The 22,818-nt window shown below is 45.2% G+C and overlaps 1 protein-coding gene across 1 annotated transcript in view; it reads right to left on the bottom strand.

Annotated features, from left to right (window-relative positions):
• Positions 1-14,313: 14,313 nt before the first annotated feature.
• Positions 14,314-22,818, bottom strand: part of lrrc4ba (leucine rich repeat containing 4Ba) — a 39,549-nt gene continuing 31,044 nt past the window's right edge. The window contains exons 2-3 of the mRNA XM_087809860.1: positions 21,542-21,942; positions 14,314-16,990 (exon numbers count right to left, since the gene is read on the bottom strand). Of these exons, the coding sequence (XP_087665986.1) occupies positions 15,059-16,990; positions 21,542-21,790 (2,181 nt within the window). The 5' untranslated portion in view covers positions 21,791-21,942 and the 3' untranslated portion in view covers positions 14,314-15,058. The remainder of the gene's footprint in view (positions 16,991-21,541; positions 21,943-22,818) is intronic.

Raw genomic sequence — 22,818 nt, 5'->3', positions numbered from 1 at the left:
CTACAGTATCACAACACCAGAGTCAAGTACTGGACAATACTACACATATATACTTGTTACTGCAGTATCACAACACCAGAGTCAAGTACTGGACAATACTACACATATATACTTGTTACTACAGTATCACAACACCAGAGTCAAGTACTGGACAATACTACACATATATACTTGTTACTACACTATCACAACACCAGAGTCAAGTGCTCGACAATACTACACATATATACTTGTTACTACAGTATCACAACACCAGAGTCAAGTATTGGACAATAATACACATATATACTTGTAACTACACTATCACAATATAGCGTTGACTGTATCGTGACACGTATCAACAGATTCTCGACTTCTCAATCATGTGTATACTAAAAGATTCAAGATGGTAAATAACCGGATCATAAACGTTAGCATCCGTGCTACGTAGCGCCAACAGAATCGCGCTCCTCTTCCCCCGAGGTCTCGTCGATGCGTCCGACACTCGGGAGCGAAAAACGCGACTTGTTCGCCGCCTTTGCATAATCTATGTAGCGTGACTTCGCCCGGATCGCACGTACGCGAGCGGAGGTGGAGACGCAGCCGCCTTTTCCAGCGACGGCTCCACAAGTCTTCCAATCCCGTGGCGTCGCACCTCTTTGTTTGCTAATACCTGGCGTTTCTGGGTCACAAGAAAAGGAGGCCAGAGCCGGTTTCCTGTCGGCGTCTCATGTACGCGCCCACGTCGAGGCCGCGGGAGTGGAATATATGTGTAACTGGATTACAATAATCAGATTACAGAACATTCCTGATGAAAATAGAAAAGCCACTTGCTCGAAGACCCGTTTTTAAAAAAGCTTCTTAGCGACGCACAATGACCGGAGGAGCCTTTTCTCCCCCGAGACGAGCTATTGGAGTGTTCGCCGCGACCAAACTGTTGCTCGTAGGGTCGATGGATTTACCACAAGCGTGACCCTGAAATGATACGTCTCAGTAGCTATAATATCGGCAGACACACACACACACACTAACACACACACTCAAGAATTACACAACATAAGGGAGGGCGTAAGGTCATCAGCTTGGGTCACAAACACCCTCCGGCCAGCCGGTCCACAGGCCCCGGTGTCAGAGTGGGTCTGACACACTCCACAACACACTGCTGCGAGGAAAACGCACACAACACCGTTTAACACACACACGCCTGCTGATTTAAAAAAAAAAAATAAGATGACTCAGCGGGAAAGGAAATGTCAAAAGTATTGGTCGTTTTTTTTTCTTCCCAAGACGAGATCATCGAGACTCTCGTGAACGAGACGAGGTTTGGAGAGAAAAAAGAATCACGTCCTGGACCTGAACGTCGACTATAGGATGTGAGCGACAGGTGGAGGCGCAGCGATCACTGATGATGAGGAACTTTACATAGTGGCGCCAGTTGAGCGCGTTCGTTTTTCGTATCCCGAGAGGATACAGTTACGACTGAGGGCGAGAGGATACAGTGACTCCAGCAGCTTTTAAAGCTGATGTTTGGACATATTTTGGTTTGAAAACAAATGAAAGCAGTTACAGCTGAGGATGAGAGGATGCAGTGAGTCTAGCAGCTTTTAAAGCTGATGTTTGGACATATTTTGGTTTGAAAACAAATGAAAGCAGTTACGACTGAGGATGAGAGGATACAGCGAGTCCAGCAGCTTTTAAAGCTGATGTTTGGACATATTTTGGTTTGAAAACAATTTAAAGCAGTTACGACTGAGGACAAGAGGATACAGTTGACTCCAGCAGCTTTTAAAGCTGATGTTTGGACATATTTTGGTTTGAAAACAAATGAAAGCAGTTACAGCTGAGGACGAGAGGATGCAGTGAGTCTAGCAGCTTTTAAAGTTGATGTTTGGACATATTTTGGTTTGAAAACAAATGAAAGCAGTTACGACTGAGGACAAGAGGATACAGTGACTCCAGCAGCTTTTAAAGCTGATGTTTGGATATATTTGGTTTGAAAACGAATGAAAGCAGTTACAGCTGAGGACAAGAGGATACAGTCGACTCCAGCAGCTTTTAAAGCTGATGTTTGGACATATTTTGGTTTGAAAACAAATGAAAGCAGTTACAGCTGAGGACGAGAGGATGCAGTGAGTCTAGCATCTTTTAAAGTTGATGTTTGGACATATTTTGGTTTGAAAACAAATGAAAGCAGTTACGACTGAGGACAAGAGGATACAGTGACTCCAGCAGCTTTTAAAGCTGATGTTTGGATATATTTGGTTTGAAAACGAATGAAAGCAGTTACGACTGAGGACAAGAGGATACAGTCGACTCCAGCAGCTTTTAAAGCGGATGTTTGGACATATTTTGGTTTGAAAACAAATGAAAGCAGTTACGACTGAGGACGAGAGGATACAGTGAGTCCAGCAGCTTTTAAAGCTGATGTTTGGACATATTTTGGTTAGAAAACAAAGAAAGCCGTTACGACTGAGGACGAGAGGATACAGTGACTCCAGCATCTTTTAAAGCGGATGTTTGGACATATTTTGGTTTGAAAACAAATGAAAGCCGTTACGACTGAGGACGAGAGGATACAGTGAGTCCAGCAGCTTTTAAAGCTGATGTTTGGACATATTTTGGTTTGAAAACAAATGAAAGCAGTCACGACTGAGGACGAGAGGATACAAGATAATGTTTGGCAAGAAAAAAAGAATCACGGACACCTGGACCCGAACGTCCACGTGTGGCGTCACTACAGGATGTGAACGACAGGTGGAGGCGAAGGGATCACTGATGACGAGGAACTTTACATTCGTGGCGCCCAAGTTGAGCGCGTTCGTTTTTCGTATCCCGACTGCGACAGCATCGGCCGAAGACGTTGCCAGAAGGAGGTCCTGAACGAGGAGGTGAACGAGGAGCTGAACGAGGAGGTGAACGAGGAGCTGAAGGAGGAGGTGAACGAGGAGGTGAACGAGGAGGTGAACGAGGAGGTGAACGAGGAGCTGAACGAGGAGGTGAACGAGGAGGTGAACGAGGAGGTGAACGAGGAGCTGAACGAGGAGGTGAACGAGGAGCTGAATGAGGAGGTGAACGAGGAGGTGAACGAGGAGGTGAACGAGGAGGTGAACGAGGAGCTGAACGAGGAGGTGAACGAGGAGGTGAACGAGGAGCTGAACGAGGAGGTGAACGAGGAGGTGAACGAGGAGGTGAACGAGGAGGTGAACGAGGAGGTGAACGAGGAGCTGAACGAGGAGGTGAACGAGGAGGTGAACGAGGAGGTGAACGAGGAGCTGAACGAGGAGGTGAACGAGGAGCTGAATGAGGAGGTGAACGAGGAGGTGAACGAGGAGGTGAACGAGGAGGTGAACGAGGAGCTGAACGAGGAGGTGAACGAGGAGGTGAACGAGGAGGTGAACGAGGAGCTGAACGAGGAGGTGAACGAGGAGCTGAATGAGGAGGTGAACGAGGAGGTGAACGAGGAGGTGAACGAGGAGGTGAACGAGGAGCTGAACGAGGAGGTGAACGAGGAGGTGAACGAGGAGCTGAACGAGGAGGTGAACGAGGAGGTGAACGAGAAGGTGAACGAGGAGGTGAACGAGGAGGTGAACGAGGAGGTGAACGAGGAGGTGAACGAGGAGGTGAACGAGGAGGTGCAACAGGAGAGTATCTGTGTGTCACGGTGGGAAATAAACTGAAGCCTTTTGTGGGTGAAAGAGGAAGAAAAGTCTGTCCAGCACCTCCTCCTCTGCATCTCCTGAGCCGGGGACAGTGAGCAGTCATTCCCCCCTGCGGGCCCTGGGTGACATACAAGCACCTCCTCCTCCTCCTGCTCCTCCTCCTCCTCCTTTTCCAACAGGAACTCGAGCCACACTGGAGCGTGCGACTCTCTCGGACATCATTATGCACACTTACTTACGCCACTCATGCAAACACATGTGCTCGCACACGACAGGATGTGGAGTGACAGCGTCATCCCCCCGTCCGTCCTGTCGTCCTCCTTTCAATCTTCCTCTATTTCGGGCCTCCCTGTCACCCGGGCCCTCCAGGTTTGGGGGGGGGGGGGTCCCCGAGGCGACATGAGTCGTCGCGTGGCAAGAGGCCTTCGCCGGAGCGGCGGCGGCGGCGAAAAGGTTCAGGAGGAGCCGTTCGTAAGTTTCACTCGCCTCGATGCTCTCGGAGCGGAAAATACGATGGAAGTCCGACGGCGGTTAAAAGTCGAGGATGAATCCCCGACGCACTCCAGAGAGTTACCCCGATGTGCGCTCGAAAAAAAGATGACAGTTACGAATGAGGACGAGAGGATACAGTGACTCCAGCAGCTTTAAAAGCGGATGTTTGGACATATTTTGGTTCGAAAACAAAGAAAGCCGTTACGACTGAGGACGAGAGGATACAGTGACTCCAGCAGCTTTTAAAGCTGATGTTTGGACATATTTTGGTTTGAAAACAAATGAAAGCAGTTACGACTGAGGACGAGAGGATACAGTGACTCCAGCAGCTTTTAAAGCGGATGTTTGGACATATTTTGGTTTGAAAACAAATGAAAGCAGTTACGACTGAGGACGAGAGGATACAGTGACTCCAGCAGCTTTAAAAGCTGATGTTTGGACATATTTTGGTTTGAAAACAAATGAAAGCAGTTACGACTGAGGACGAGAGGATACAGTGACTCCAGCAGCTTTTAAAGCGGATGTTTGGACATATTTTGGTTTGAAAACAAATGAAAGCAGTTACGACTGAGGACGAGAGGATACAGTGACTCCAGCAGCTTTAAAAGCTGATGTTTGGACATATTTTGGTTTGAAAACAAATGAAAGCAGTTACGACTGAGGATGAGAGGATACAGTGACTCCAGCAGCTTTTAAAGCGGATGTTTGGACATATTTTGGTTTGAAAACAAATGAAAGCAGTTACGACTGAGGACGAGAGGATACAGTGACTCCAGCAGCTTTTAAAGCGGATGTTTGGACATATTTTGGTTTGAAAACAATTGAAAGCAGTTACGACTGAGGACGAGAGGATACAATCGACTCCAGCAGCTTTAAAAGCTGATGTTTGGACATATTTTGGTTTCAAAACAAATGAAAGCAGTTACGACTGAGGACGAGAGGATACAGTGACTCCAGCAGCTTTTAAAGCTGATGTTTGGACATATTTTTGCTCGTAAAAAAACCAACCTTTTTCAAGATGACTCGACTGTAGCGCGAAGAATAAATCGGCGGCGGCGACTCGTACGCCCTCGCCCGGCGCCGGCTGTGTGTGGGCGGAGACAATGAAGGGTGGAGGTTAAAAAAAAAATCAATCGCTTCGGCGAAAGTTTGTTTCCCGTCGATGACCGTTTCGAAGGATTGATCCCGACGTCCTTCGGCCGGCGGAGGTCGTGACGACGACTTACATGTTTTATACGCTCGTCAGACGGAGGCTTGACCGGGATTTACACTTCAATGTCCTGGAATACTTCGCCCCCCCCACACCCCTCCTAGACCCCTCCGACCGCCTCCGGCAAATATGATACGCAGCAGACTGTGATTATGACGCCGAGCCAAGGTGGCCGTAAAGTAGATCCGGGCCGGGATTCTGTCGATAGAGAGAGAAATGTGCTTTTAAACTGTGAACGTCCTCTCGGAGGAGCAGAGCTGCTCAGTCAGCGCTTCCTGTAATAGTTACAGATGCTCCAGGAGATTCAAGTCCCAACACACACACACACACACACACACACACACACACACACACACACACACACACACACACACTCACACACACACACACACCAGAGAGCTGCACAGGGCTTTCCTCGCTGGTCCGAGGGTTGAACTCGCCTCAGCAAATGTAAAGTCAGGATGAAAAACTAGTTCACCGAGTCTTTTTTTCTTCTCCTTCAGTTTTACAGCGTGTGAGAGCATCGACCCGGAATGAAGAGTCAAAACTCATCGACTGACATCTTGTGAGGCGAACAACAATCTCAAGGTAAAAGCAGCACAGGTCGACGGAGACGACGAGATCCACGAGGTTCACCCGATCTGTGGGTAACTGTGACAGTCCGACTCTCCCGACTCTCTCATGTAGTAAATGTTAAACCTTCTTCTTTAAGATACAAGTCCATCATCATGACCATGTTTTCAACTCATTACTTTATAAAGTTGCTCTGAAATCTGGGCGAACGAGAGGTTACGAGAGTCCATGATGACGTAATAATGGCTTCACTCCTCCTCCAACCAGCTGTAATCACACCCCCGCTTTGATTATACAACGAGTTCTTGTAGGTGGAGACTTTTGGGATTGATGACGCGCAGTGACAAACCTTCACGTTTTAATAATCACAGCACAGCGACGATACCTATATCGTTAATTTACCGTCAAATACTACAAAAAGTCCACTTGGAAGGCGACTCGTTACGGGGTCAGGGGTCGCCCCGTAAACCAAGACGGACCCAAACCTCCCTCCTTTAAGAGTGGGCGTGGTTATGGTCAACGAGATTACATCTCCAGAACAACAAAGTCTTTTCAGTGGGCGAGGCTTAAGATCATTTTCTAATGTCAATGTTTCAACGAAAACAGAGTTTTGTACAAACACACACTGATGATACAAAAGAGACACACAACACAACAACACACACTGATGATACAATAGAGTCACACATCACAACAACACACACACTGATGATACAAAAGAGACACACAACACAACAACACACACTGATGATACAATAGAGTCACACATCACAACAACAACACACACACTGATGATACAATAGAGTCACACATCACAACAACAACACACACACTGATGATACAATAGAGTCACACATCACAACAACAACACACACAATGAGGATACAATAGAGTCCCACATCACAACAACAACACACACACTGATGATACGATAGAGTCACACATCACAACAACAACACACACACTGATGATACAATAGAGTCACACATCACAACAACAACACACACAATGAGGATACAATAGAGTCCCACATCACAACAACAACACACACACTGATGATACGATAGAGTCCCACATCACAACAAAAACACACACACTGAGGATACAATAGAGTCACACATCACAACAAAAACACACACACTGATAATACAATAGAGTCACACATCATAACAACACACACACTGAGGATACAATAGAGTCACACATGACAACAACAACACACACACTGATGATACAATAGAGTCACACATCACAAAAACACACACACTGATGATACAATAGAGTCACACATCACAAAAACACACACACTGATGATACAATAGAGTCACACATCACAAAAACACACACACTGATGATACAATAGAGTCACACATCACAACAACGCACATACACACTTGAATCAACTACACGTCCCTCGAGTAGTTGTCGTGACAAAGAACTTCCTTTCATCTCTCGTGTGAGTCTATAAAAGTAAGTGAAACTGGTGGGGGTCTAAAGTTAGAGGAGAGTCAAAGTGGTGGAATAGATTCATCAGATCGTTCGGAGGATGGATCGTATTCTATGAAAGGCTTAAAGAAAGTGATTGATTATTTGAATGACACTTGTGATGTAACGACGGAATCTGTGCCGACGATCTTCTGAACCCACAGCAGCTCTGACTGTCTGAGTGTCTGAGCGTCTCCATGTTCAACAGACGAGCGTCACACACTCACATCTCCTGCCATGAAGCATCGATAAGAACTCTACGTCGAGCAGCTCTTCACATCCACGTCTGAACCCACGACGTCGCTACTGTTTCTGTGGAATCTTCCCCGCGAGCGTCGCACGACGACAGTCGCCCGCGAGGATCAGGCGCTCGTCACTCTCGCCTCACACGCTCCTGACAGGCCGACCCGGGCGAGCGCTGAAGTCACGACGACTCCAGGAGATGCTGCAGCAGATTCTTAACCCGGGGACGAGGCATGTGCTCACGTCGAATTAAGGACACCTCGGACATCTGCTCGGTATCACTGTCGTCTCCAGGCTTGTTCCAAAATATCGATGTGGCGATATATCGCAATGTTCTTTTCCACCATACTGTATCGGTATATTTTGGTGACTGAGGACGAGAGGATACAGTGACTCCAGCAGCTTTTAAAGCTGATGTTTGGACATAATTTGGTTTAAAAACAAATGAAAGCATTTATGACTGAGGACGAGAGGATACAGTGAGTCCAGCAGCTTTTAAAGGTGATGTTTGGACATAATTTGGTTTAAAAACAAATGAAAGCAGTTATGACTGAGGACGAGAGGATACAGTGACTCCAGCAGCTTTTAAAGGTGATGTTTGGACATATTTTGGTTTAAAAACAAATGAAAGCAATTATGACTGAGGACGAGAGGATACAGTGACTCCAGCAGCTTTTAAAGCTGATGTTTGGACATATTTTGGTTTAAAAAGAAATGAAAGCAATTATGACTGAGGACGAGAGGATACAGTGACTCCAGCAGCTTTTAAAGCTGATGTTTGGACATATTTTGGTTTGAAAACAGATGAAGGCAGTTACGACTGGGGACTAGAGGATACAGTGACTCCAGCAGCTTTTAAAGCTGATGTTTGGACATATTTTGGTTTGAAAACAAATGAAAGCAGTTACGACTGAGGACGAGAGGATACAGTGACTCCAGCAGCTTTTAAAGCTGATGTTTGGACATAATTTGGTTTAAAAACAAATGAAAGCAATTATGACTGAGGACGAGAGGATACAGTGACTCCAGCAGCTTTTAAAGGTGATATTTGGACATAATTTGGTTTAAAAACAAATGAAAGCAATCATGACCGAGGACGAGAGGATACAGTGACTCCAGCAGCTTTTAAAGCTGATGTTTGGACATATTTTGGTTTAAAAACAAATGAAAGCAATTATGACTGAGGACGAGAGGATACAGTGACTCCAGCAGCTTTTAAAGCTGATGTTTGGACATATTTTGGTTTAAAAACAAATGAAAGCAATTATGACTGAGGACGAGAGGATACAGTGACTCCAGCATCTTTTAAAGCTGATGTTTGGACATAATTTGGTTTAAAAACAAATGAAAGCAATTATGACTGAGGACGAGAGGATACAGTGACTCCAGCAGCTTTTAAAGGTGATATTTGGACATAATTTGGTTTAAAAACAAATGAAAGCAATCATGACCGAGGACGAGAGGATACAGTGACTCCAGCAGCTTTTAAAGCTGATGTTTGGACATATTTTGGTTTAAAAACAAATGAAAGCAATTATGACTGAGGACGAGAGGATACAGTGACTCCAGCAGCTTTTAAGGCTGATGTTTGGACATAATTTGGTTTAAAAACAAATGAAAGCAATTATGACTGAGGACGAGAGGATACAGTGACTCCAGCAGCTTTTAAAGCTGATGTTTGGACATATTTTGGTTTGAAAACAGCTGAAGGCAGTTACGACTGGGGACGAGAGGATACAGTGACTCCAGCAGCTTTTAAAGCTGATGTTTGGACATATTTTGGTTTGAAAACAAATAAAAGCAGTTACGACTTCGTCAAGAGTCATGTGGTCTGTAAATACTACAACACCAGAGTCAAGTACTGGACAATACTACACATATATACTTGTTACTACACTATCACAACACCTGAGTCAAGTACTGGACAATACTACACATATATACTCGTTACTACAGTATCGTTGACCCTGTATCACAAGATGTATCGTATCAGATTCCCGCCAATACACACACTAGTTTTCATGCCAATAAAAGATTATAAAGAAAAGCAACAGCTTCAAAGTTTTTCTCCATTAGATGTGTCCGTTACAACGTCATCGCAATTATCAAGTTAGGTCGGAAAGTTCCACCTCTGAACTAATCATCGGTCATACATGTTCCAGGGTTCGGAAACAAGGAGGTCCCGCGACGATACGTACATCTTTAATTTACCGTCAAATACTACCAAGAGTCCACTTGGAAGGCGACTCGTCCCGGGGTCGGGGGACCGAGACGCTTGGACCCCCCTTCTTTTTAGAAACCTAGTCCAGCTCCTGGACTCCAGGACCGGAGCGTTGTCGGGCGACACCGAGCACAAGGGAGAGACACAAACAACGGCAATAACGATGCGAATAAATGATCGAGGTTGTAGGTTTTGGCCTGAGCCACCGGGAGAGAATTAGCAGCGGCGCTGGAGAGCATGCATCATTGACAGCAGTATCAATAATGCATGGAGCTCCGCTGTCACTGGACGGCTATATTTAAAGGAGGAGGACTGACGGGGAGGAAATGAAGCCGAGCGGCGCTGGAAGTGGGCTCGCAGGGGCGGAGGGAACCAGCGTGGAACACCGGCCTCGGGGGCTGCGGCTCGAGCGGACGGCGCTGGATGATGGTTCTCGGATCGCTCCGGCTCAGGAAAAAACAACTTCCGCCAGAACAACAAGTTTGTTTCCACCTCCGAGCTCAGAACTGTCTAATGATCTCCGGCTTTAATCTCTGGTGTGGGAGCTCGTGTGCGGCGAACCTAAACCACCGCCAACAATCCTACGCTCGGTTCTGTGGCGTCGTGTCGGCGGCGCAGAAAGAAACAAATGACATCGACTCCCATTACTACGGATGCAGGAAAAATGTAAAGCAGCGTTGAAGTAAAAATAAACTCTATTTAGCTAAAGACGCACCAACAAATATTATTAAAAAAAAGAGAGAAAAGGTTATAGTTACAACTGTGTATCATCCAGAATCTGACGATATAACGTGATACTGTAGTAACAAGTGTGTATTTGTAGTATCGATCACTGTTTTACTGTCAGTAAAAGTGAAGGAAATTAACGTCCCTGATGAAGATCATGACTGAGAAGGCTGTTACGAACAGTCCAGCCTCCATCTTACGTTCCCTTCTTAGTCAAAGATCTTCTTAAGCTAATAGCAACTCCGCGCCTAAGAAGATCGTAGGTAAGATCGTAGTTAAGAGCTTGTTAAGATCGTAGTTAAGAGCTTGTTAAGATCTTGTTAAGATCGTAGTTAAGATCGTAGTTAAGATCGTAGTTAATATCTTCTTAAGATCGTAGTTAAAAGCTTGTTAAGATCGTAGTTAAGAGCTTGTTAAGATCGTAGTTAAGAGCTTGTTAAGATCGTAGTTAAGAGCTTGTTAAGATCGTAGTTAAGATCGTAGTTAAGATCTTCTTAAGATCATAGTTAAAAGCTTGTTAAGATCATAGTTTAGAGCTCGTTAAGATCATAGTTAAGAGCTAGTTAAGATCGTAGTTAACAGCTTCTTAAAGAGCTACGATATGGCCAATAGAACCCAACCATCCTTTATTCATCTTTTTTTCCATCAATCTGTTTGTCTGTCCTTCTGCCCACCTATTAATTCATCCATCCCTTCATCCATCTACAAACCCTTCAATTATCCATCCATCCATCCATCCATCCATCCATCCATCCATCCATCCATCCATCCATCCATCCATCCATCCATCCATCCATCCATCCATTCATCCAACCACTGATTTATCCATCCACCCAACCATCCATTCTTTCAACTATTTATCCGTGCATTCACTCATTAAACCGTCAATCCCTCCATCAATCCTCCAATCAATCCATCTGTCTTCCCATCTGTCCTCCCACACTTTTGTTTAATCCCTTCGTCCATCTGTCCATCCATCCACTCACCCATCAGTTCATTCGACTATTTATTCTTCCATCCATCTATTCCCCCGTACATCATCTACCCAAACTATCCTTCCTGTTATTCGTCTGTCGGTTCATCCGTCCATAAATCCATCATCAATCCACCCATACATCTGTTCGCTCATATATTAATTCATCCCTCCATCTTCCGAATCCGACTCAAGTTTAGGTCGTGGCGGCAGCAGCCGGAGCAGCGAGGTCCAGATTGTCCTCTTTCTTACAGCTCTCCTTTGAGAACACTCTGGTGTGAAAGGTCAAGTGGGAGACATCGTCTCTGCAATGTGTCCTGGCTCTGCCCTGAGGCCTCCTCCCAGTTTCCTAGAATAACTCCTCAGAGAATCCAGACGGAAATAGATTTTATCCCGCCATCTTGTTCTTTGGGTCACAAACTCACTGACCGTAGATGAACAAGAGCAAGTATCGGAATAAGTCGTCAAATAATAGTCGAGCTATTTGTATTATTTTGGTACCAAAGGAACGAGTCCAGCAGCAGTTCAAGGTCATGCGACGGTTTCTCTACAAAGAAATGTCACCGAAAGTCTATGTTTAGCGTCAGGAGTCAAGACGCGCCGACGAGGGCTGTCGCGGCGGCAACGGTTGCCAGGGAAACATGGCGGATGCGGAGAGGAGTGGACCAGCGTTTGTCGCCTCCGAAGGAAACGCTGGTCGAGATGTTGAAGAGTCTCAACGGATCGACACGTGGAGAGGAACTGAAGACTCGCGAGTCATAGTGAGTCAGGAGGAGGTGAAGAAGAGAGTGCAGGTAGGGTAGGACAGGTGCAGACCAAGGTCACGGCTATGATCCGAGACGTCCCCGGGTCTGCCCCGGGGTCTCCCCCCAGTTGCGTCCAGTCATAAAGACTCAGAAAGTGAGTCCGTGGAGTTTGAGACGATCTCAGCAAGAAAAGATGAAGAGAAGATGGACCACATCACCGTCGCCATGGTAACCTAGACGAACATTTGGCTCCTTTATGTCACCTCCGCAACCTCGGAAAAACTCTCGACTTAAAAAGCTGACGAAGAACGATGAGTCAGCAGAATCCTGACATGACTAAGGACTTTTCACTCTTCTTTTCAAAAACCGACTCGAAGCAAACGTCACCGAAGATCAAAGCGGCAGAAGCTTCAACAAAAACTGAGACTCACCCGTGACGTCTTCTCGCTCCAGGACCTTCAGCTCCTCCTGCACGTCCTCGCTTCCCCGACGCCCTGGCCTCGGGGGTTCTTGACGGCCGTTTCCCTGCGCTTCCACGGACCAATGACGGCGCTCCAGGTCTTCGGAAAAGTCGTGATCCTTCTTGTGTTTCCCTTTTTTTGTTGTTGCTTTAAACGTTTGACCTTCCTCGTGCACAGGTTACAGCAATACCAAGGAAATATGAACCATCATAAAAACTAAAAATATCTAGACCGACTGTCATCATTATATAAACCAGAATAAACATATATTTCAATTAATAAGTTTATAAATTTAGGGGTTTTTTTGTATTTAGGATCAGAAAACGGTACCAGGGTTAAGCAGCTGAACTAAGTGAACTAAACACATGAAGAATTAAATAGAATTAAAATGAAATCACAGTCAAACAACATCATATCATCGGCAAATTATCAAACACTAAAATACAAATTGACCCAAAAAAGGGCAACAACACACTCTTGTCTTTTTAAATAAACTGAAACTGAAACTAAACTCATTAAATAACTGCAAATGTGAGTTAATCTTAAAACACTAACTAGTAGCACAGGACACTAGTTAACCCAGGTACCGACGTCTTTCATCTGAGCTCCAAACATTGACTCCAATATATTTAATTATTCAAATATGTATTTGTTTCTTTGAATACTTTTGTCCACACGGCCACGAACAACAAAATGTCAACATGACAAAGTCCCTTTTATGTGCCAGGTTTTTTAATTTTCAAAGTGACCTCTGCTAACAGAACATCTCTTATAATTATGACCAGTGTAATCGTCTAATTATAATAACAAGAACAATATTACAATAAAGAGAAACACACGAGTTTAAAAAAACAAACAAAAAAACAGAAATGAAACTAGATAAAAACTCAAAATCAAAAACACGTCTCAGAATGACTTTTTTTTTTTTCTTAAAAGAGATTGATAAGGTATTATCTTTTTTTTTTCCTTTTTTTTCATAGATGTCCTTGTCGTTTAAAAATATTTCCGCCTCTGCTCTTTTTTTTCTTTCTTTTTTTTTTTTGTCCGTGAACGTCTTACCTTTGTCGTCCCTTTTTTTCCTTCGCTGCCGTACAATCCACTCAAACACGACAACACTGAGACACAGTTGTGTAATAATCCACTGAAGCAAGTCTTCAAAAGTCTGTGGAGTCAATCTGAGGTTGTGTTTTTTTTTTTTTTTTTTGTTGTTGAAAAAACTCCTTCTGTTGCGGTCGTCTCAAAGTCACAACACAACTGCAGCGTCGCACACAAATGAAACGGAACAATGTACTTCTCTGCTATTCGTAGGCACAAGTAGTGATAATAATAGTCATAGCATGATAATAATGACAACACAAGAACGACTGATATGTATCTCTGCCTCCTTTTTTTTTTAAAAACTAGAACTAGCAGCTTTTGTCCCAATCTGATGACGTCATCGTCATTACTATCATTATGATCATTATTATTAGTACTGTGGACAAACCCCCTCCCCCCCCCGCACCAGTATGACCCTGTTGACAGCAGAAACTGTGGCTACGAAAAAAAAAAAGTCAACGTAAAAATCACTGGAGTCTTTCGATTCTAGCGGTCGAGTCGGCCATTTTGACCCACGTACCGGAAAAAAAGTGGCCTCTTTTTAAATATACTCTTCAGAGTCCGAGACTCTTTTTTTTTTTATAATTTATTTATTTGAATGAAAATATATTTACGTATATAATATGTACTTTCAGTGTCTCGTCGTCGTTCCTTTCCTAAAACCAGGAAAAAAGTGAATCAAACAAACGTTGTTTTCCCTGTGAAGTCCTGGTACCAGGTCGCTGCTCTAGTTTCCACTTCCTGTGTTCTCCTGCGTCCCGGGGACCTGGGACGGCTGCTCAGCCTCCAAAACACTCTTTGTTATTCCGCGTCTCTGCCAAAATGCTAATCTGACAACATGTTCGACGGGCCAACGTCAGATCTCCCTCCTCATATATACACCGAGTGCGTCTTGAAATATACAAACCGATCTGTAGAAAACCCAGAAAGGTTCATTGCACTTGTATTTTCGTGGTTTTTTGGACTTTGGCAAAAAGACGATTATGAATTTTTCTGGATGTCGCTAACCCGTGTTAGCAGGTGCTATTTGTGTGGCCAGTGCCGTCGGATTAGTTGTTTGTTTTTTTCGGGCCAGCTTGTTTGTTTCAACGAAACGACGTGAAAAGTCACAAGATCCTGTCCCCGGAGGGCAGTTTGGCTACAATCAGTCTGGTTCTCCTGGTCCCGCCTTGTTTTCCAACCAAAACCTGGTTCAAATCTGAGTCTCCTGCACGTTTTCCTTCGAGCCACTCTTGAACAGCAGCGGCTCGTTCTGGCCTTTACCCATCAGGCCTTTCAGGGAACTGTGAAGACTCAACTGCGGCAGGGGCACCGGTGTAGGGAGGGTGCCCCCCATGGGCAACCCTCCGCTCAAGGTGGTCGAGACCTGGGAACACGACATGTTTTGCGAGCACGGGTTGTTGTTGTTGTTGAGGCCCATGCCGGCGCCCAGGGTCATCATGTTGTTGTTGAAGTGGTGAGGTTTGTAGTAGTGGTTGAGATGCTCCGATCGGGCCAGGTTGGGCAGGTTGACTATTTCCGGGTGGTGCATCCTGAGACTCTGACCCCCCACTAATCCGCCGCCACCCTGCGTCACAGCTGCTCCTCCCGAGATCCCTCCGCCCCGGCTGCCATTGCCGGCGGCGAGCTCGTCCTCCACGTTGATGATCTCGATGGCTCGTGCCGGGCCGTGATGTTTGTGCAGCTGGTGCTGCTTCCTCAGCTTGTAAAACACCACCAGCATCACCGCTGCCATGAAAGTGATCGCTACGAAGCAGCCGATGATGATCTTGGTGGTCTTCATCACGTCGTCCAGCCCGGAGAAGCCCGGCTCCGTTATGGGCACAGTGAAGGTGGGCCGCGTCGCTCGGGGCGTGGAGGAATTCCAGCCGACGGAAAGGGAAGAAGCCGTAGTGACGCCATCCGGCCACAGGTGGCCCGAGGGTGTCGGACCCGGGTGGACCCGAATGAAGGTCTCATTGATGGCAACCAAGGCGGACTCCTCATCTACTCCCACCGTTTCCACGGTTTCCACAGTGACAGTCGTGAAATAGGTGTAGTTGACGCTGGCATCCGCCGCCGTGACGTTGAGGACGGCGGTCGCGGTGGTGTTCCCGGCGGCGTTGGTCACCATGCACGTGTACTGGCCGGTGTCACGTAGGGTGACGTTGGTGAAGTTGAGGGTACCGTCGTGCAGAACCGATATCCTAACTTTATAAGAGCCGTGAGTCATGAGGGTACCGTTGGGGGTAATCCAGTTCACGGACGTCGTGGAAGTGCTGGTTCGACACTTGAGCTCGGCGGCCATTCCCTCCGTGACGTTCAGATCCGTGGGGGGCTCGACGATGACCGGTGCGAAACAGGTGAAGTGGCTCTGGTCCAGCTCGCCGATGTATTTGCCCTTCAGGAAGGGGGGCGCGTGGCAGCGGGCGCAGCAGGTGGTGTTGCTAGGAACCGTCTCTTTCAACCACCAACTGAGCCACAGCACGTCGCAGTTGCACACCCAGGGGTTGTGGTTCAAGTGTACCCTCTCCAGCTGGTGAAGGGGGGTGAAGAGGTCATGAGGTAAAGAGTGCAGGGAGTTGTGCGACAGGTTTAGCTCCTCCAGGTTCTTCAGGTCGTCGAAGGCGTTGCGTTCGATGACGGACACCTGTGAATGCATCAGCCACAGCTTCCTCAGAGAGACCAAGCCCTGAAAAGATCCGGGTCTGATGATCTCCAACCGGTTCCCCGACAACTCCAGCTCCTCCAAACGCACGAGAGCAGTCAATTTGGGGATGTCCTTCAGCCCGCACATGCCCAAGTTCAGGTACCGAAGATTGACCAGGCCTACGAAGGCCGCATCGGAGATAAAATCCAACTTCTTGAGCTCTCCGAGGTCCAGACGGCGCAGGGAGGGCACCCGGTGGAAAGCGTAGCCCGGAAGGGTCTCGATGGGGTTGTTCCGCAGCCACAGCTCCCGCAGTTTGCTGAGGTACTCGAACGCATGGGACGGCACCAGGGTGAGGCGGTTGTCAAAGAGCTCCAGCGTGTTGAGGTTCGGGAGGCCATTGAATGCACCGACCTCGATCTGACGGATCTGATTCTTGGACAGCTGCAGGATCTCCAGGTGCCTCAGGTGCTTGAAGGTGTCCGACTTGATCACCTGGGGAGACACACACACACGGGTCAGAATCACAGCTGAAACTACACACCTACAGCTCGGACTCTTAAAGCTCACTTTGGGCGATCAATGAAGCTTGTGTGCGTCATTTTAAGATCTTCAAATTGTTTTTGGTCGTATTTACCAACTGAAGGTAAAACTTAAAACAACTTTCGTTATATACACAACAACATAACGAGTTTGTAATCACTCAAACAACATAAATTAACAACACAACTACAATATTTGTATAATACAGCTAAACAAAAAACAGACATTACCCCAAAAACTGAAAACACAAATAATAGTTTCAGCCTTTTGAGTTTTGTTGTGTTGTGATCCAGCGTTTGTTCTTGTGTTTAGCCTCCTTTGTTGTGTTGTGTGCGGTTGTGTTTTCCTCTCGACTAAAAGAACAACACACAGCGCAGTCAGATTATATCAGATGTCGTCTCATAATCTGGATTACGGAGGCTCACGGAGTTTCTCGGGGTAAACGTCGTTTGTGACGCTCCTCGGAGATGATCGTCTTTGTCAGGAGTCACAACACACTCGGAGGTTAGTGTGTGACGGTGGAGACACAGGAAGTCCTGGAGTCGGACCACTGTGGAGCACCGGGGGGCGAGAGAGTGGAGGGGAGCGAGAGAATAGTCTGTCAAGTCTTTCCTCTCTAAGCGGAGGAGAAAAGAAAGAATGTTGGAGGAGAAAAGAAAGAATGTTGGAGGAGAAAAGAGAGAATTTTTCTGCTACTGAAGTTCAAACGGTTTCTGGCTTAAAACAGTTTCATCCTGAACTAGAATCAAGATCCTGTAGATCCTTATATTCCTTTATTAAAACATCCATCCATCCATCCATTGTATCTATCCATCCATCCATCCATCCATCATCATCCATCCATTGTATCCATCCATTGTATCCATCCATCCATCCATCCATTGTATCTATCCATCTACTGTATCCATTCATTAATCCTTCCATCCATCCGTCCATCCATCCGTCCGTCCATCCGTCCTTCCATCCATCCGTCCATCCACCCACCCACCCATCCACCCATCCGTCCATCCGTCCATCCGTCCATCCATCATCCATCCATCCATCCATCCATCCATCCATCCATCCATCCATCCACCCGTCCATCCACCCATCCGTTCGTCCATCCGTCCATCCATCTGTCCATCCGTCCATCCATCCATCCATCCATCCATCCATCCATCCATCCATCCATCCATCCATCCATCCATCCATCCATCCATCCATCCATCTACTGTATCCATCCATCCATCCATCCACTGTATCCACTGTATCCATCCATCTACAGTATCCATCCATCTACTGTATCCATCCATCCATCCATCCATCTACTGTATCCATCCATCCATCCATCCACTGTATCCACTGTATCCATCCATCTACTGTATCCATCCATCTACTGTATCCATCCATCCATCCATACATCTACTGTATCTATCCATCCATCCATCTACTGTATCCATCCATCTATGCATCCATCCAGACTTTGTCGAAAGACTGAGCGTCTCTGGAAGTCCACTAAACTTGAGGTGCACAGACTTCACCTCAGGGATCTGATGTCTTCTTACGATGAGATGGTGGAAACTGCTAGATCTGATTACATCAGAAAACTGGTAGCAGCAAAAAAGAAAAACACCAAAGTGTTGTCTGACACAATTCATTCTCTCGTGTCGCCTGCTCCTCAAATCACGCCTGTCTTCTGTGAAGCTGACAGCAATGCATTGTTGAGATTTTTCATTGACAAAATTAAATTGATCAAAGAGAAAATCCCTCCCCCTTTGTTTGGAACCTCTACTGTCTCTGAGCCCCTCTCCTCCTCTTGGTCTTCCTTCACTGCTGTATTTTTGGGTTACATCCCGGCACTAGTGAACAAGATGAAACCCTCCTCTTGCTCAGATGACGTCCTTCCTTGTAGGCTTTTTAACGAAGTATTTGCTGTAATGCATCTATCCATCTATCTACTGTATCTATCCATCCATCCATCTATCCATCCATCTATCTACTGTATCTATCCAGCCATCCATCAATCTACTGTATCTATCAATCTATGCATCCATCCATCTATCTACTGTATCTATCCATCCATCCATCTATCTACTGTATCTATCCATCCTACCATCTATCTATCTACTGTATCCATCCATCCATCCATCCATCCATCCATCTAATCTATCTATCATCCATCTATCTACTGTATCTATCCATCTATGCATCCATTTATCTATCTACTGTATCTATCCATCCATCCATCCATCCATCCATCTATCTACTGTATCTATCCATCTATGCATCCATCTATCTATCTATCTATCTACTGTATTCATCCATCCATCCATCCATCCATCCATCCATCCATCCATCCATCCATCCATCCATCCATCCACCCACCCATCCATGTACTGTATCCATCCATCCATACATACATTTATCATTCCATCAATGGATTCATCCATTTATCCATCCATCTATCAATCTACCCATCAATCCACACATCCATCCATCTATCAATCTACCCATCAATCCACACATCCATCCATCTCTCTATATATCAATGTATTCATCTATCTGATCATCCATCCATATGAAATACCTTTGCTCATCCATCGTTCATCCATCCATCCATTAATGAATCTCTATCTGACCTTCATCCCTTCATCACGAGAGAACCAAACCTAATAAAGAGGTTTCAAAAGATTCAACCTCAGACGGAGAATCTCTCGACCCCTGGACTGTGAGTGTGAGTCTGTATCGACGTCGCTGCTCAACTGATCTCCTCCTGCAGCTGCGAGGCCACAAAACGCCGACCAGGGACCGGAGACGAATCGTCGACGCATACAAAAGTCGGCGCAGAGTCATGGAAATATTCCTTCCTCTCCATCCATCACACTCTCCCAGAGTGCAGTGCGGCTGGAAGAAGCTCTGGCTCTCATTACTGTGTATCTCACAGATGTTCGTCATCACAAAACTGCTCCATCAGTGAAGCTTCAGCAGAGATGAGACCAAACAGTGACAACAACAACTTTCACATCAAACCTGTTTGTATGAACTCGTTCATTAAAAATAAAAATACTTTCTTTTGGAGGTTCACTTTTTACACTTCTTCTCATGCATGTCTTTAAATGTTCTTCAATATTTACTTCTTAAGTTAAATAAATCTCGAATAAAATATTACACTCATATTACACACATGTTTGTGAAAGTGTGTGTGTGTGTTTGAGTGTGTTTTCTGAAGATGTGTGTGTGTTTGAGTGTTTGTGTGTGTTTGTGAAGGTGTGTGTGTGTGTTTGAGTGTTTGTGTGTGTTTGTGAAGGTGTGTGTGTGTTTGAGTGTTTGTGTGTGTTTGTGAAGGTGTGTGTGTTTGAGTGTTTGTGAAGGTGTGTGTGTGTTTGAGTGTGTGTGTGTGTTTGAGTGTTTGTGAAGGTGTGTGTGTGTTTGAGTGTGTGTGTGTGTTTGAGTGTTTGTGAAGGTGTGTGTGTGTGTGTGTTTGAGTGTTTGTGTGTGTTTGTGAAGGTGTGTGTGTGTTTGAGTGTGTGTGTGTGTGTTTGAGTGTGTTTTCTGAAGATCCGTGTGTGTTTGACTGTGTTTTCTGAAGATGTGAGTGTGTTCGAGTGTTTTTGTGTGTTTGTGAAGGTGTGTGTGTGTTTGTAATGGTGTGTGTGTTTGAGTGTTTGTGAAGGTGTTTGTGTGTTTTTGTGAAGATGTGTGTGTTCTAGTGTGTTAAGGTTTGTGAGTGTTTGTTAGTGTGTGTGAAGGTTTGTGTGTGTGTTTGCGTGTGTTTGTGAAGAAATGTCAATGTTTTAGTGTTTATGAAGGTGTGTGTTTGTGAAGGTGTGCGTTTTGAGTGTTTGTGTAGGTGTGTGTTAGAGTGATTTTTTCAAGGTGTATGTGTTTGTGTGTGCGTGTTTTATGTCTGTGTGTGAAACCATCTGTTTTTCAGTCTGTTTGTGAAGGTGTGTGTGTTCTTCAGTGTGTATGTGTTTGTGTGTTTGAGTGCTTATTTTTAAGCAGTGTGTTTGTGCAGTTGTGTATGTGTTTGAATGTAAGTAAGCAAGTAAGTCATTTTTATTTATAAAGCGCTTTTCCAGACCAGACACGTTTTATGTTTTTATGTAGTTGTGTGTTTGAGTTATGTAGATGCGTGTGTGTGTGGTTAGGTTTGTGTCTGTGTGTGTGTGTGTGTGTGTGTGTGTGTGTGTGTGTGTGGGGGTGTGTGTGTGTGTGTGTGTGTGTGGTGGAGGTGATGAACATTCTTCCGCAGAAATGGACAATTCCTTTAATCGCAATAATTAACTCAGTGATTTATTATTGTAACTTCCTGTTGAAAACAGGAAGTGATGCTGTCGGAAGCGTCATCGCGCGATTTGAGTGTCGACTGACGACCAGGAACTGAATCCTCATGATCTCCTCGACAGATGTAACGAAGGAGAGAAGGTTTGTGTTATTTTACAGGAAGTGTGCGAGAGTGAGACGTCTTCAGGTTTGAAGGAACCAGCGACTCGTGAACAAAAGCCAGACATGCAGGTTTACCTGGATGGAGTTCTCCTGCAGGTTGAGGTATCTGGTGTTGATGGAGATGCTCTCGGGCACCTTGTCCAGGTTCTGCCGGGTGCAGATGACCCGGCTGGCCTGGTTGGAGCAGGTGCAGAGCGAGGGGCAGGAGGTGGAGGCGGCGCCCACCAGCTCCGGCCCGAGGAGGAGGAACCGCAGAGTCAGCTGGGCCAGCAGCACCAGGAAGGGGGCGGGGCCGCGGAGGCGGGTCAGCGTGGCGAGGCGCATGGCAACTGGAACATGACCCTGCTCGTCAATCTGGAGGTTCAGGGGAGCGGACTCTGGATCTGACGTTCGATTCCCGTCCTTGAAATCCCGGCGTCGCCTCCTCGACGAGATGCTCCTGGTCTGGATCCGGGACCTGAGGCGAGTCGGAGTCACTGCGGGGGGAAGAACAGAGTCCGGGTCAGACTCACGTCAAGAATCTGCGTCAAATCCCACGTAATCCCGGAGCAGACGCTCGAGTCGGGGATCAGATCCTGCAGGAAACACTGCAGCAGGATCAGAGGTTTGAGCAGGAAACACTGGTCTGAGGTCAGTCTCAGAGTCACTCGTTGAAACTGACGATAGATGTGAAACTTTCAAGAAGACGAATAGAAAAGATCAAAGGAAATCCAAGAAAGGAGGAAATAAAACAAGATTAAAAAAAGACAATAACTAACTAAAAAATATAATTTCAGACAATTTCAGCCAAGAACTGAATAATAAAAGTTTTTAGGGATAGATTTACATTTTTTTTAGTATGATTTGAGAAAAATATGACATAAAACCAAACAATTAATTCAAAGTTTAAAGAAATAAAATCTACAAGTGTTATAATTAGACCTAAGAAAAAAGGTGAAAATAAATTATACTAATTATTAGTTTATTATTATTAAAAAATTAAGTTCCAAAAATATAATTCATAAAAAAAATATACTACATTAATACATTGTGGGGAAGTTAAAAAAGTAAATAATGATAAAACAAACATTTTATGGATAAATGTTTTAGAAAAGTATGGTTTGAGGTACAAAATATAAAGAATAAATTTAATATATTTAACCAAACAATGTTTTTAAAAGTTAAGAAAAGTTAAAAAGGATAAAAGTTAATAACAAATTAAAATAAATGCTCAAAATCAACTTAAACACAGTTTTTTCAACAATACAAAAAAACTAAATAATCAATAAATGTTTTAATTTAATCTAAAAAAAGTTCAGCAAGAGGAAAAAAAACTATATTTATCGTTTATTATTGTTAACATTTATTTAAAA

This window comes from Callionymus lyra, chromosome 15, assembly GCF_982586985.1.
Source record: "Callionymus lyra chromosome 15, fCalLyr1.hap1.1, whole genome shotgun sequence".
Classification (NCBI taxonomy): domain Eukaryota; kingdom Metazoa; phylum Chordata; class Actinopteri; order Syngnathiformes; family Callionymidae; genus Callionymus; species Callionymus lyra.
The sequence above is the reverse complement of the archived record's forward strand: the minus strand, read 5'-3'. Positions and strand labels throughout refer to the sequence as shown.